This window comes from Acomys russatus, chromosome 7 (assembly GCF_903995435.1).
Source record: "Acomys russatus chromosome 7, mAcoRus1.1, whole genome shotgun sequence".
NCBI lineage: Eukaryota > Metazoa > Chordata > Mammalia > Rodentia > Muridae > Acomys > Acomys russatus.
In genome coordinates, this window is record NC_067143.1 from 23968701 (window position 1) to 23983138 (window position 14438).

General features: G+C 43.5%; 1 protein-coding gene across 1 annotated transcript; it reads right to left on the reverse strand.

Moving 5' to 3' along the window:
* Positions 1–385: 385 nt before the first annotated feature.
* Positions 386–10567, reverse strand: Arrdc4 (arrestin domain containing 4). The gene is made up of 8 exons (XM_051148723.1): positions 10254–10567; positions 6635–6701; positions 6344–6491; positions 3905–4007; positions 2939–3195; positions 2251–2413; positions 1188–1342; positions 386–830 (listed from the first exon to the last, which is right to left on the reverse strand). Exons 1-8 carry the CDS (start codon positions 10549–10551, stop codon positions 774–776), a joined length of 1248 nt encoding a protein of 415 aa, XP_051004680.1. The 5' UTR covers positions 10552–10567; the 3' UTR covers positions 386–773.
* Between the last annotated feature and the right edge of the window lie 3871 nt (positions 10568–14438).

Here is a 14438-nt window from a genome sequence, read left to right on the forward strand (position 1 = left end):
TTTTTGTAATATTCCCTAAGTAAACAAAGGATGAGGGAAATCAGACATACATCCTGCAGAAGTTCTTAAAGGCGGAAGAAATAAAGCCTCACACTTGAGTGTGAGAACTCCTCTCTTCCTTTTGACATGGCAGGCTTTTCAAGAATTCCTCCTAGGCTTCCTAATACAGTAGAGCCAATTTTCATAGTACATTTTGACCGCTCCAGGAAAGAGCGGAAACATTTTCCATCAGGATCTCACGTGACTGCTGACTCCAGAAAGGATACTTCAGGGACCTCGATACTTGCTGTGGTAACATAAGAAATCATGAAGACCCCCAAACACAGAGAGCTCAACTGCATCCCAAGCAGGCCACTTCCTCATTCACACTCTTTCAAGGCTGTCTTGTTCCCCCACATTAAATCTTCCTACCAAGTTCATACGTTCATAACTGTGTGTGCACCCTGGTCAGAGCCACACCAGCAACATTCTGATGCCTTAAGACTCCTGTGCAACAGTGTGAGCATTCTTTCGCTGCCTCTCCCACCACCAGGACTTCCATTTTTTCAACTCATGTTTTCATACACTTTTAAAGGGGACAAGTGCCCCTATCCTATAAACTTGGGTAACCATCCCGGTGTCCCATGAAAATGTTCTCATATTCTTTCACTTCTGTCATCTTCGGACTTGAAGTTCATCGACATTCTGAAGTTCGCCTTCTCCCTCCTCCAGCAAGGCAGGTGAAAGAACCAATACTCAAAGCCAGTAACAACACAGTGAATTCTGGACTCTGTTCAGAGAATGAAGGAAACAGGCTGGGTCTCTTGGGCATCGCCAGGATGTGGATCAACCTGCGGAGACAGAAGAGCAAGGTGATGGCTACCACACCCTGGTTCTCCTACTCCTAATGAAATGACAGCTGTAACCCTGAGCTGCTCAGCACCTGTCATTAAGTCCTCCACTGGCTGCTGAGTCATCTTCTGTGGCAAATAAAACATCTCCAAGGCAGTCCACAGTGCTGCATATGCATGGCATAGATCCCGAGCAAAACACCAGAAAACATGCTAAGTGGTTGTGATAATCTATCAACACTGTAAAACAAGTTTATGTGTGTACCCTACCAACTATGAGTCAGCAACAGCACATTAATGAATGGAGGGGAGCAAGTGATTATCTGCAGACGGCATAATGAGTCTAATTTTCTTTACCTCTGAATAAAGAGGCGGAGGCTGGAACCGGAATTCTTGTATGCAGGCAAACATAGAGTAGCAGGCTTCTCCCTCACAGTCAGGGGGTTGAGGGTATGGAGGAACGTGCCGGGAGAATTCTTCTTCTGATACCACATCTGCATAATTTGGTGGTGCTGAAACAGAAATGGACTTTGAGCTAAGAAATCCATGAAAAAAAAAAAAAAAAAGAAAAAAGAAAAACAAAAATTTGTGTCTTCTGAACTCTTAAAAAAGCAAGAAACTGAGCCAAACTGAAGACACTGTGGCCATCACAAAAAATGTTTTGGTTTCCTTAATGCACAGCTACTAATATTGACTATTCTATTTTCAATTGCATTCAATTTTTTTTTGTGATCTACATGTTACAATCAAGGAAAACAAATACCTGTGAAATGTAGCTATAGAAAATATGTAACAGTCTATACTTCTATTTTAACCATTTTTCATTGTTTTAATGTTATAAGTTAGCCTTAGGAGATGTCCATTTATTCCTGGGTTTGTCATTGGCTTTGTGTCATGGCTAAAGTAAATGCTCGAGGTTCCTTTTCCATCTGGAATAGCATGTAAGTTTTATATTGTGAGACAGTAGTTGCGGTGGTTCATCTTCACTGTTAATCTGACTGGATTTAGAATTATCTAGGAGACAGAACACTGGCCATGTCTGTGATGGAGCTTCAGAGACTGAACTGTAGAAGAACCAGTGTCCCATGGGGCAGGGCCCCAGACTCAGTTAAGAGAGTCAAAGGCACACTGGGCACCAGCATCCAGCTCCTGTGGATACAATGTGACCAGCTGCCTCACGCTCCTGCAGCCACAGCTAAACCTTCCCATACCGCCACACCATGCTGCACCTTCACACTGTAAGTCAGTAAACCCTGCTTCCTTTTAGTGTCTTCTGGTCAGGCATGTGGTCACAGCCCAAAGAACACATACACACTAAGCAGTGGGCACAGCTGACACATCAACACCAACCTACTCCTGTCATGTCGTTAGCAGCTAGTCTCTACTTAAAATTTTACTTCGAAAGACTTCCATGTTTTACCTTCAGGTTGCTCTGGCAGGGCCAGTGCCAACCAGCTCATGTCCATACTGAACTGGCTTGTGACACTGCTGTTTCTGCGGCCAAAGCCACTGTATGGGATTGTACCAATAACCACGGGCAGCTCCAGCATTAATTTTTTAGCACCAGGGATGTGAATGTATACCTAATATATACAAAAGAAAAAACATGTGTGAAGGAGAGACAGGCACAGATTTAGGGCACACCTCACAGGAACTAAGCTAATTCAACTTCCTTTCATAGAACAAACGCCTTTGTCCCCCACCAAGCCACCACGCATACAAATGTAATGTTTAGTCCAGACTAAACAAAATGAAGAGTTCACTAACGACAGGACAACCTTGTAGCAGGGAACTGTGGCCTTCACATGTTTCACTGTAAGTTGGCATGACTTGTATCCTGGAAAATGAACCTATGCTTCAATGTAACAAACACTCCTCACATCACCTCAGTCCCTTTAAGGTTCCTGCATTAAATTCCCCCTCCCATCCCCCACCCCGAGGTGGAGACAGATTCTTAACAATGAAGGCCAATCTTCATATACTCACAAATGGTAGCAACACTAACATTTTCCTGAGTATTGATGCAATAATTAAGAGATAATATTTACAATCATGTGGCTTTCTGCTCTGTTCTGTATGTTTTTAATTATTCAAGCAGCCTAGCTTACAGCTAAGGAGTAGTCCACTCTGATAATGCAGCAATCCAAGATGGATGGAGTGACGGGTGGAATCTTCAGCATCTTCCCATTCCATGTATCTGTACTCCCAGAACCAATGTGGTTTCCTCGAACATTAGCAACCATGTGCCGGACTGTCTTTGTCTTTCCACTAGCCAAATACGTCTGGGTTTGGAATATGGCTGCCTTGGGAACAATCAGACGAGACGAACAGTTCTCTATTTCTGCATAGATGGGAATAGCTTCTCCTAAAGAAAGAAGAGAAACGAGATGGATTCGGGGATGTTTGAGAAAATTCTCAAGGCATCAGTGAATACTGACAGCCCAACACTACTGCAGCCCTGGCTAGAAGCTTCCATGGGAAATCTTAGGGAGAGGAATCGACATCAAGTGCAGAAGGTGACATTTATAGCAATTGCACTATTCACTATTCCAATGTAAAAAGACAACACTAGCAGCATTACCTCACGATATGTACGTAAGTGGATGTAGAAATGAAGATAAGGCACAGAAAGCAGCAATGCAGTAGGAGGCTAAGTCTAAAGCTTACTAGGAACCTCACTACAGCCCAGGGAACTAAAACCTGCCCATCAGGGAGCAAAGCCCATGTTCTCAGGGATTCATAGGATTAAGGCACAAACAATGAAGGGGAAGGCAAGTTAGCTCACAACCTTCCACATCTATAGTATATTTCTCCGAGAGCTCTGCATCTTTGTTTGTAATATTAAACTAAAATTCTAGCATGTCCCCACTCTCCTGAGTTTTATTCTGTTACTAAAGCAACAAGATTAGAGTCAGAAAAAAGAAGGAGTTTTAATAGAGCCTACTATATATGCCCTTAAAATATGAATATATTAATATTTATATTCTACAATTCAATGTAACTGTTTTAAATCACTTAAATTATCTAGTAAAGTCAATGAGTCTTTCATGTGGACTTTTAACTATGTTGCTTACCATTACAGTAGCCCTTTCTTTCAATCTTGACACTCAGTGACACAGGACCAGAAGTGAAAAGCCAACAGCCCACCATTTTTTCCTGCATTTTCAGCATAGGAGTCTTGAAAGTTGCAAACAAAAGGATTTTAGTTAAACCATTCAAGAGAACTTATGTTCTATTAAAGAATAATTATAAAAAAAAATCAATGTTTTATATTCTCATGTCTGAAATTGGTAATGAAACCAATTTCCTTCTTAAGAAAACTAGGGTGATGTCTCAGATTCTAACTAATGACCTCATCCTACTTTATCCTGAACTTATTGTGTTTCTATGAAACGACGCAACATCCTTTAGAAAAGTGACCAAAGGTCATATTTATTCTGTGGCCATTACAGAATTATCATTGTGAGGGGTAGGTATGGTGCAGTATACACACAAGTGTGTGTGTGCAAGTGTGCACATCCATGTCACCGCACTCAGAAGGTAGAGGGAAATGCCCAGAGTCTCTTTCTATCACTCTCCCCTTTTCATTTTTGTTTGAGACATGGTCTCTCAGTGAATATGAAGCTCACCTTTTTTGTCTGTTTTGATTTTTGAAACAGGATTTCTCTGTGTAGCCTTGGCTGTCCTGGAGCTCGCTCTGTAGACCAGGCTGGCCTCAAACTCACAAAGATCCACCTGCCTCTGCCTTCCTGAGTGCTGGGATTACAGGCGTGCACCACTACCCAGCTGAAGCTCACCTTTTAATCAAGGCTGGCTAGCCTGTCAGTGAGCTCCTGGGATCCACCCACCTCCACGCCCAAATTCTGGGGCTCTGGGCATGTATGGTTATGCCCAGCTTCTGCATGGGTCCTGGGAATTGTTTTGCTTTCACAGCAAACACTCTTACCCCTCCCCCTGGTCATCTTACTGTGTGACACAATTGTGTTTTAAGACAATGTGAGGATCAGAAGAAAGGAGGAACAACATAAAGATTAGCCATCAGAATGCTACACAGCTTGGCCTGTACTTTATAGGGTAAGGAAACAGTCATTTTGTTTACTACAGAATTCGTATCAGACAGGAACTTCAAGTGTTCTTGACTAGTCTGGGGGTATAATGGTGCATGCACATACCCTGTGTCAGCAGGTCTGAAAATGTGATGCATACATTATACCCCACTACAGGATTCTAGTCTTCAAAGAAAGAAAAACACTCAGCTGGGGCTTAAATTTGGTTTCCAAAAACAAAAGTTTTCCATAAAACACTGTTGCTGGCCATCTTTTATTTTTCATTTATCTTAGAAATTATAGTAAAAATGTCAAGTTACCATCTTTGACAAAAACAAAACAAAACAAAAACAAACATCAATAAATGATTTCCCATAAAACCCTGGTAATTTTATAAACAGTTTAAGAATTCTACATAATTTAAAAAATATATAAGTTACTAATGCCACCACTTTTCCAAATGGGATTTAAGGAGCTGTTCAAGTGCTTAGCCAGAAGAGCAGGGTACTGGCTAAACCATGCAAGCATGGCCTGTCTGTCGTCTGTTATCTTAAGGGGAATATTTAGTCTACTTCTTGTGAAAATAAAAACTAAAAACTTTTAGCCGCCTTTTCCCTCGTCTTTAAAGTTTTACTTAGAAAGAGAAACATCTAATACCAAAAACATATCTTTGCCATGTCACAATGGGAAGTTTAAATTATCTTAGTATTATCTATGAAGTAAAAAAATAATACCACTCATTCATATTTAAATGAAGACACATTCGGTCCCTAGCAGCTTTCATGAAGGCGGAAGGTATAATTTTATATTATTTTGATAATATGGGTGCAGATAAAAGAATGTGGCTCATTAGTTCCCATCCTGCCTGTTCTGTTGTTCCTTATAGCCTGGTCCTACTTACCAGCCTACAGTATTTCTGATGATTATTGGAAGTTCAATGCCTTAATGTGGCCAAATCTGTCATAAGGAAGCAGTAAGCGAAAGGGCCGTGGTGGCAGCTGCACACACTTACTTAATGCTAGAAAATGACATGCAGAATGGAAGGATACATAGCATAATGGCCTGGGCTTCAATAACAGGCTGACTGTGATTAGTACTCTTTCGTAATTACTGCTCCTCAACCTGCTATTACTGGAGAGTTTAGAATACCACAGTCCTGCGAATGCCGTCTGCCGCTGAGCTGTAACCTTTCTCCACCCAGCATTATTGTTATCAAGGCTTATTAACGCATTTTAAGCCCGTATAACTTTTTGGCAAAAGCAGCACTGAACAGCAGGGGCATAATCAATAGTATTAACACACACAATTTATAATTTGCCCAACCTAGAATCATATCTTTATAGTGAACGCCTATGGGTTACATTCTGTTCTCTGGACTGGCAGACAGTGACAGTGATCAGCACTACCCCGACAGAATACAGACATCAGTACTGAGAGGAAGGAGGGATGCAGCAAGGAAGAGCTTACCAGTAGGGGTGGGGTGTTGACATCCACGTGACTGACAACCTGGAGTGCTCTTCTTACGCTCTGATCTGGTACTTGGGGTCGTTCCAAAACAGCCCTCACAGAGTACTGAATACTGCCATACTTCCCAGTAAACGACGTGGCCAAAGGTCTGAAACAAACAAACAAACAAAAAGAGTATAGGGATGGTTACACAGGATTCCCCTACATACTGCAGTGCTGGGGAACACCGGGGTGGTCAAATCATGGCCACAAGGCAGGGGAAGGAAATGGAAAACTTATAGCATCACTCACTCAGACGGAAGCTGAAAGCGAAAGGGAAACTCGTGTTTTCCAGCTTGTAATAAAGTGATGCCATCACCTGAAAGAGACCATATTGGATTTTAACTAAGGCCAACATTGAATCAAGAGGGATTGTTTTTGTTTGTTTGTTTTTTAAAATCTGAGCCAAATTTTTCTTTAAAGGTGGTTTTCCGAGTAGTACATTCCACAAGTTCATTAAACAAACTGAGAGAATTAAATTTGAATTAATTGAATTATGCACACACCCTCCCACACACTCTTTCTAGCCATAAGATGATGAATTATAAAATAATGTGTTATCTAGGGTCAAGAGTTCAGTATATGTGCATAAACACACATGTAGTGTGTATTCATATATACAGACACATGCGCACACATAGATGTTACCCTATCTATATTAACATGAAGTATGAACATTAAATTGGACCTACAACTAATTGAGAAGTTACAGTTCTTTGCCTACACTACAATAATCATACTATGCATTCTTTGGACAGAGATAGAAAGTTTGGTATTAGTAATAGTTATAGACAACACAGCCAAAGCAAAGGAGGCAGCTCTTCACCCGTCAGGTCTGCTGAGGTTGACAGAGTTTCTTGGAGAGGAAAGCAGTTTTTCCAAGGCATGGTCCCTTCCCCTGTTCTTGTTAACATCATTCGATTTCACGCACAGGCTTATTACTGAGTAAAGGCCAAAGTTCAGGCATGGATGGTGTAAGGCACTACCAGCACCTATGATTTATGAACGTCCACAGTCCATCTGTTTAATGTGGATCCAAAGTAGACGCTGTGGCTTCCGCTCTGGTCAATGGCTCTCTATGGTGCATGGCAGACTTTCCCTTGAGGCTCCCAGTTAAGGCTACATGGTCGGTAGAGGAAGTAAGATAAGAAAAGATGGCAGTCAACTTGGTCTGGGATTTGTCTTGTTATCTGAATTTCTGTTTCTACTTCATGTGGTCAAAACCATTAATAATGTGTTCTTTGGCCACTAATTACCAACAATGCAGTCTTTCAATCCTACCCTTTTAGAAAATAAGATTGCATTATTGGCCCAATGAGTCTCTTAAATCTCTCTCTCTCTCTACTTCTCAATATGTCCTACATTAAGGGGAAACAAGGAACATGGGTCCACTTTGCACAGAAAGGCATCACAGGTGGGGGACCTGAAGGCAAACCAAACAATAACTAGTTAGGAGGACACGGGCTCCTATTAAGTGGTGTGATATGGTGTGAGTCCTAGAGGTCCCCAGTGGGCAGGAGGGTCACAGCTGAGCTTTGGGACTGGAATCAAGGGATACTTGGGTACCTCATCTTCTCCAAGAGGGCTCAGAGCAACAAAACTGAGAGTCTGATTTGTCATCACCAAGACATGTTACACATGACAAAGAAATGTTTAGAAATGTGGGTTTTATATGAATCCAACACTTATTGGACCTAAATGCCAAACTGGGGAGATATAAAGATGAGTGAGTACTTTTTGTCCTCAAGCCCAGTTGGAGGAAGGGAGATTAGAAATTCGTATTTAAGTAAAGGCTACAGAGCACTAAAATCCAGAGATCTCTCTCACAAGTAATGGTGGGCCTCAAGACTGAGATGAGTGGGTCGATTCAGATGAAGGGAACAGCATGAGGACGCAGGACAAGTATGTAGAGGACAGAGCTGCCCAGCATACTGAAAAATGATGAGAGATGAAGAGCCCCTCAGGAAACAAGCAACCTAGGAATCACAGTGCTTCAGATGAGAAAATCAACTTGAGGAAATGGACAAACTATAATATCTGGAAAAATATTTTTCTATTTAATATTTAATTAAAAACATCCACACAATGTGCAACGTGGGCATTTCTGCTTCTGTTTTGTGGCTCATTACTTCCACTCTGTCCACTGAGGATGACAATGCTGGAGGGAGCTTCATTCGCTAAAGGACTTCTACCCAGAGTCTGTCATGATCCCTGGGATCTAGAGATGTGGGGAAGTGGGAAGTGGAGGACGGGTAAGGTCACACTCAGCTGGGTGCCTTGAAGCCAACTCTGCTTTGGTCTCTGGGTCGTTCTTTCACAATCTTGCCATAGAGACATGGAGCAGTTCAGCCACACTGACAGCAAGTGTTCAATAAGAATAGTAATTTTAAAGAATATTCTGGAAAGATTTAAAAAAAAATAGATCCCAACATTACATTTCCCAGGAGTGAAGAGGTTTTTTGTTGTTGTTTGTTTTGTTTTGTTTTCTGTTTTTTGTTTTTTATAAAAAACCTCCTCCAGTCACTTAGTGAGAGCTAGTTTATGGAGTTAATGACCTGGAGAATCTGTGTCAAGTTCCTGGGTTCTTTCAAGTTGTAGGTACATGGGGTGATGTTCTCCCCACCTAGCTAACAGCTGCCTTTAAGTAAACCATAAGCACTGCTAATACATTCTAAAAAACTGGAAGATACCTAGACTTAGAAATGCGGTTTCATTAGAACAAAGCACCAAAATCTCACTTGTGAGTTAAAACCTATTTACCATCCAGATTTTACCAAAGCAGCGTTCCCCTCTCATGCCAGGCTCAGTGCTTCTAACCTTGCCTCTATTTTCTCAGTGGTTATGGACTCAAGAGTCCAAATCTTAGACAAAACCCTGGTCACTGCTCTCTTCCATGGCCTGCCTTCCAGGTGGCCATCTTTAACCATAGCCATCCTTGTTGGCTATTATCACTGAGAGAAAAGACTCCCGGAATCCACAGGGAGGAAAGGACAAGACAGGTAAGAGCTGTCACCTGCCACACCCCGTTATCCAAAGACAGCTCCTGCTAGGTACACATCGGAGGATTTAACTGTGGACACTGTACTTCTCCACAGGAGGATAAGATACAGCAAGTAGTAAGCTTAGGGCGGTTGATAGGTACAAGTTGATGAGGCAGACAGGTAAAAGTTTACAAGTTTCCACTGAGAGGAGACTGACTCACTGTGACTAGCATTTTCCTGACGAAGCACAATCAGTTCGTGTACCCAGCGCTAACCCTACATATGCATGGACACTCTGGACAAGTCAGAGTGACCAGGAAGGGGTAAGTCAGAACTGCCCAGATGGCACTGTCTCCAAAGGCCTTTCTGAAAGGGGAGAGGGAAGAGGAGGTACAGGCAGGGATGGCTCTTAGGAAGATGCAGGCTCCCCAGGGAGGGAACACTTCTCTTGAACTACCCAAGTACCACTTCCCTCTTCCAAAGCTCGAGTTTTCTGCAAACCATCATGAGCCAAAGAGTAGTCTAGGGCCAGGACAGGAAAGAGTAGAGGGTTATCAGACTGTGGGATCCTCACAGACCGTGGTTCCACCTTCCATGCCTCCAAGTCAGGAAGGACCTAGAACCCAGACAGTCTAATCGCAGGTTTCCATGGCAACGACTCTTTTCCCTTCTAGATTACTACAAGATCCCAGGAGGCCAGGTGCAAAGGCACACCACCCAACAGGGGTCTAGCCTCTTCCTAGAAGCCAGGTTAGGGGCACAGGCTTGGCCTCCTGCCCTTCACCCCGTGACAGTACAGATGATTCCCTTCCAGAAGCTTCCCTCGGTGCCACCCACCACCCGGAGGCGCTCCCCCTGCCACCCCCTCCCTGGGGGATATCCATGCTCACCAGCTGGGGCCTCCAGCAGACTCAAGCGCAGGTTCAAGTACTCCACCTCTGAGGAGGCAGCAGGCGCAGCGCCAGCGGCACAGACCCAGGCCCCAGCGCTCCGGCCCCAGGCAGAAGTGGCACGGCCCTGAGCCTCCAGGCGCAGCCCGCGCAGGGCCACGGGCTCTGCCGCCTCCAGCAGCACGTGCCCAGCCACTGTCTCGCCACTCGAGTAGCAGCCCTTGCTCTCGTCTTCGAACACGAGCCCTAGGCTCTTGACACGGCCCCTGGGACCATCGGTCCCCGCCTCGCCTCCCATCCCACCAGGTGATGCTGCTCTGCTACTGAGATCGGCAGCGGCCCCGGGTCGGGGTAGCCGGCTCCGCGACGCTGCTGTCACGGGCGCCGGCCGCACGCGCAGGGCCAGCACGGCCACAGCGCCCAGCCCGGTGAAACACCGGCACCGGGGGCCCTGTCTCTTTAACACACCCCACTGGGACTGGAAAGGGGCCGACACGCCCGCCCACGGCGCGCGCCCATAGGCCGGCTGCGAAACATGCTTCGTTCCCATTGGCTGTGCGTGACCACTTAGTCATTTCATTGGCGGCCCCACACCGGGCTGAGCAGGACGGCGGTGCGTGATCAGGCGGCCTTCACCAATCAGGAGGCACCAGGGTGCACGTGCACAGGCCGTTTATTGGTGGGGGCAAGGCACAGTCCTGGGCCACAGACCAATAGCGATGCAGTGCGCCCATGTGGACAGGGGATGGGAAACAATATCTGTCAGGGAGGGGGCGGAACCCAGCTTGCAGCGGCTCCGCTGTCAGCGTTGCTATGGTTACAGTGGGGGCGGGCGTTCAAGCTCAGTGATGCTGGAGTACAAGTCTCTGAGTTCTTACATGAACGTGAACTTGTCGCTGCAGCAGGCCCGAGTTTTAAGATTACTTCTGCAGCACGCCTAGAGAAAGGTTTCCTGGGAAATGGAGCTAAGCGGTCTCACTTCATGCTGGCCACCTTGGCACTTTAAAAAGCAGATCTCACCTCTCTGGTCTCAGAATTCCCATACTAGATGAGAACTGAAGTCTAGGAAGAATGCTGTGGTTCTAAATGCCACGAGAAGTTCTGTTCCTGGCTGCTGAAGTCCTGCCAAACTCAGCCTCTGACTCTCTGACTCTAAATAAGGTCGAGGTTGTAAAACAGCGCCTGTCACTTACTGGTGTTGGTGTAAACAGGACTTAAGTATTGACTGAATAACACTCGGTTTGATCGTTACTCATTATACACATCCATAAACTATAAAGATGTGCAAATATTTTGTGTGGAAAGAAAGAGATATACCTGACACACAAGTGCCCCACCTAAAAGGATTTCGTAATGTCAGGATCATAGTCCTTGAACATTTCCAAATGCCTTGCTGACTTATTTCTCAAACCTGCCACCCTTCTTGCTGGTTTCGTTTCAAACGTCATTGCCCTGGATTTTCTTTGCTAGTTATAATATTTAGATAGCTGTAATCATTTGGCCACCAATTTGTAATCTTTTACGTCTTCTGATTAAAATTCTAAGTATGTAAGCTGTTTTAAAGGATTGCGAATTGAAATTGAAACCGAAGGACTTTTTCCCCTCAGATTTATGTTTTTCAAGGATCTTAAAGTGAAGGCTGTTCTACTGCCCTCGTTTGAGTTTAGATTACCAATACAGGACTTTTTGTTGTATTTTATTTATTTATTTATTTATATATAATATTTTTATTAATTCTTGAAGAAGTTCATACGTGCATGGAGTGTCTTTTGCTTATATTCTACCCCCGCTCCTCTCCTAAGTCCTTTCAAATCCATCATCACCTCCACCACATTCTAACATCATGTCCTCTTTTCAAAAATTTTTATTTATTTTTATTTTCATTCTATTTTATTTTTTGCTGTTATATAACTCACCGAGTCTAGTTTGTGCTTCTCATATACTGGGGTGGGGGCAGTCATCCACTTGAGCATGGTTGACCTACCAAGAGCCACACCCTTAAGGAAGTCGTGGTGGCACACAGCTTTAATCCAAGCTCTTGGGAGGCAAAGGCAGGTGGACTTCTGTGAGTTCGAGGCCAGCTTGGTCTACAAAGTGAGTGCCAGGACAGCCAGGGCTACACAGAGAAATCCTGTCTCAAACAAACAAACAAACAAACAAACAAAAAACCATAAAAAAAGAAAAGAAAGAAAGAAGACTAACTTTAACAAGGTAGGATGTTCAGAGAAAGCAGAAAGGGCCGCAGACCCAGCCCTGCTTAGTGTCCGAAACACCCTTGGGTTTCTGATCTATAATGGTCCCTGCTTACGTCCCTTCACAGCACAACTTGATCTTAAAGGATTTAAGTTAATGGAGATGAGATATGATAGATATTTTATTTCATTCAGAAATTTAGACCCAACAAGATAGGAACAATGTTTACTTCATGTTTGACAAATACAAGCAGCCAAATCACTATGAATGTTACGTTTATATAACTCATGATTGTCTCATGGCTGTCTGTAGTTTGTTTTATTCATGTGTAATAAAATAAATGTATATGTTAAAAAACATGCATTCGCATGGTGTTTATTGCTCCCACTGGGAAGAAAGACTTTGCTCTTGTGCATTGTTTTTTAACCTTTAGTACCTAGGACAGACACAGGCAATGTGTGCTCAATAAATGTGTGTTGACACAGTGAATGATGAATCACAGCGCATGCAGTCTCACTGTCTCTGCAATAGACGAATAGTATTGCTCCTCTTACGGGGCTCCCCCTGGCCCCAGGAAGATGCTCTCCTCAAAACCAAGCATCTAGGAAAGAGGTGAAAGGGCAAATAAATACACAGAATGATACAAGGACAGAATTGCAGACATGCCGTTGTATGCTACCAGGACCAGGCTCTGTCTTGAAAAAGAAACAATCTCCCTGTCTGTCTGTCTGTCTGTCTGTCTGTCTCTCTCCTCCCCCTCCCCTCTCTCTTTCAAATTACAACTCCAACCTTTAGAGGCAAGGGTTCACTAAGTAGTTCTGGATGGTCCAAAAGTCCAGATCTCCCTGCCTCTGTCTGCTAAGTGCTGGCATTCCGCCAGTAATGATTTTAGAGTATAGACAGCAGATCTGTGAGCAACAGCAGTTTCTTGGGGCCCGTGAGATGACTCAGCAGGTAAAGGCACTTGCCACAAAGCTGGACAGTCTGAGTTTTGAGATTTAGGGCCTAGAGGTTAGAAGGAGAGAACTGTTTCTGGAAGTTGTCCTCTGCCCTCCACATTGCGTGCTATGGCATGCACACACACACTTGTATGTATGTATGTATGTATGTATGTATGTATGTATGTATAAGTTCAGAGTAAACACACACACACACACACACACACACACACACACACACACACCTTACATCAAGTTCAGTATAGTAAACACTTAAAGTCTGGATCATAAGAGTGTACGTGTGTGTGTGTGTGCATGTGCTTGTGTGAGTATATATGTGTGTGTTGTTGATACTTCTTTTGAGAAGTGTCTATTCTAATCATTTGCCCTTGTATTGACTGGAATACATACATATATATATTTGGTACTTTGCTGTTTGAATTCCTAATCTATTCTATTCTGGATACTAATGCCCAGTCAGCAGCATAGCTTGAAAAGACCATTGTATGGGGTATCTGTTTGTTTGGATAATTGTTTTCTGTGCAGAAGGTTTTTAATAGCACACAGTTCTCAGTGTAGTTTTTGAGTTGTCAGAATCCCACTCAGAAAGGTGTTGCTTATCTCTTTATCTTAAAGTGTTTCTGTTTCCTCTATGTTTTCTTCTAGTAGCATGAAAGCTTCAAGATTATATTAAGATCTTTGATCTGTTCTGTGTTAGAAGGATCTTCATCTTCTAGTATCTTCTTCAAATTTTCTCCAATATTTTAGTATTTTATAGAGGTCTTTCCCCTCCTTGGTTGGTTTCTGTCCTATTTGTTTCATTGCCATTTACAGGCTACTGTGGATACTTTCCTGACTGCGCTCTCAGCGTGTTCATTATTGGCACACAGAAAAGCTATTGATTTCTGTGAGCGGATTTTTCTCTTGTTAATTTTCTGAAAATGTTTATCAAATCCAAGAGCTTCCTGCTTGTCTTTAGAAGTCTGTTACGTGCAGGTTCATATCACCTAAAAAGAAAGCTTCGATTCCTTCTTTTTCAAGTTGTGTCCCTTCT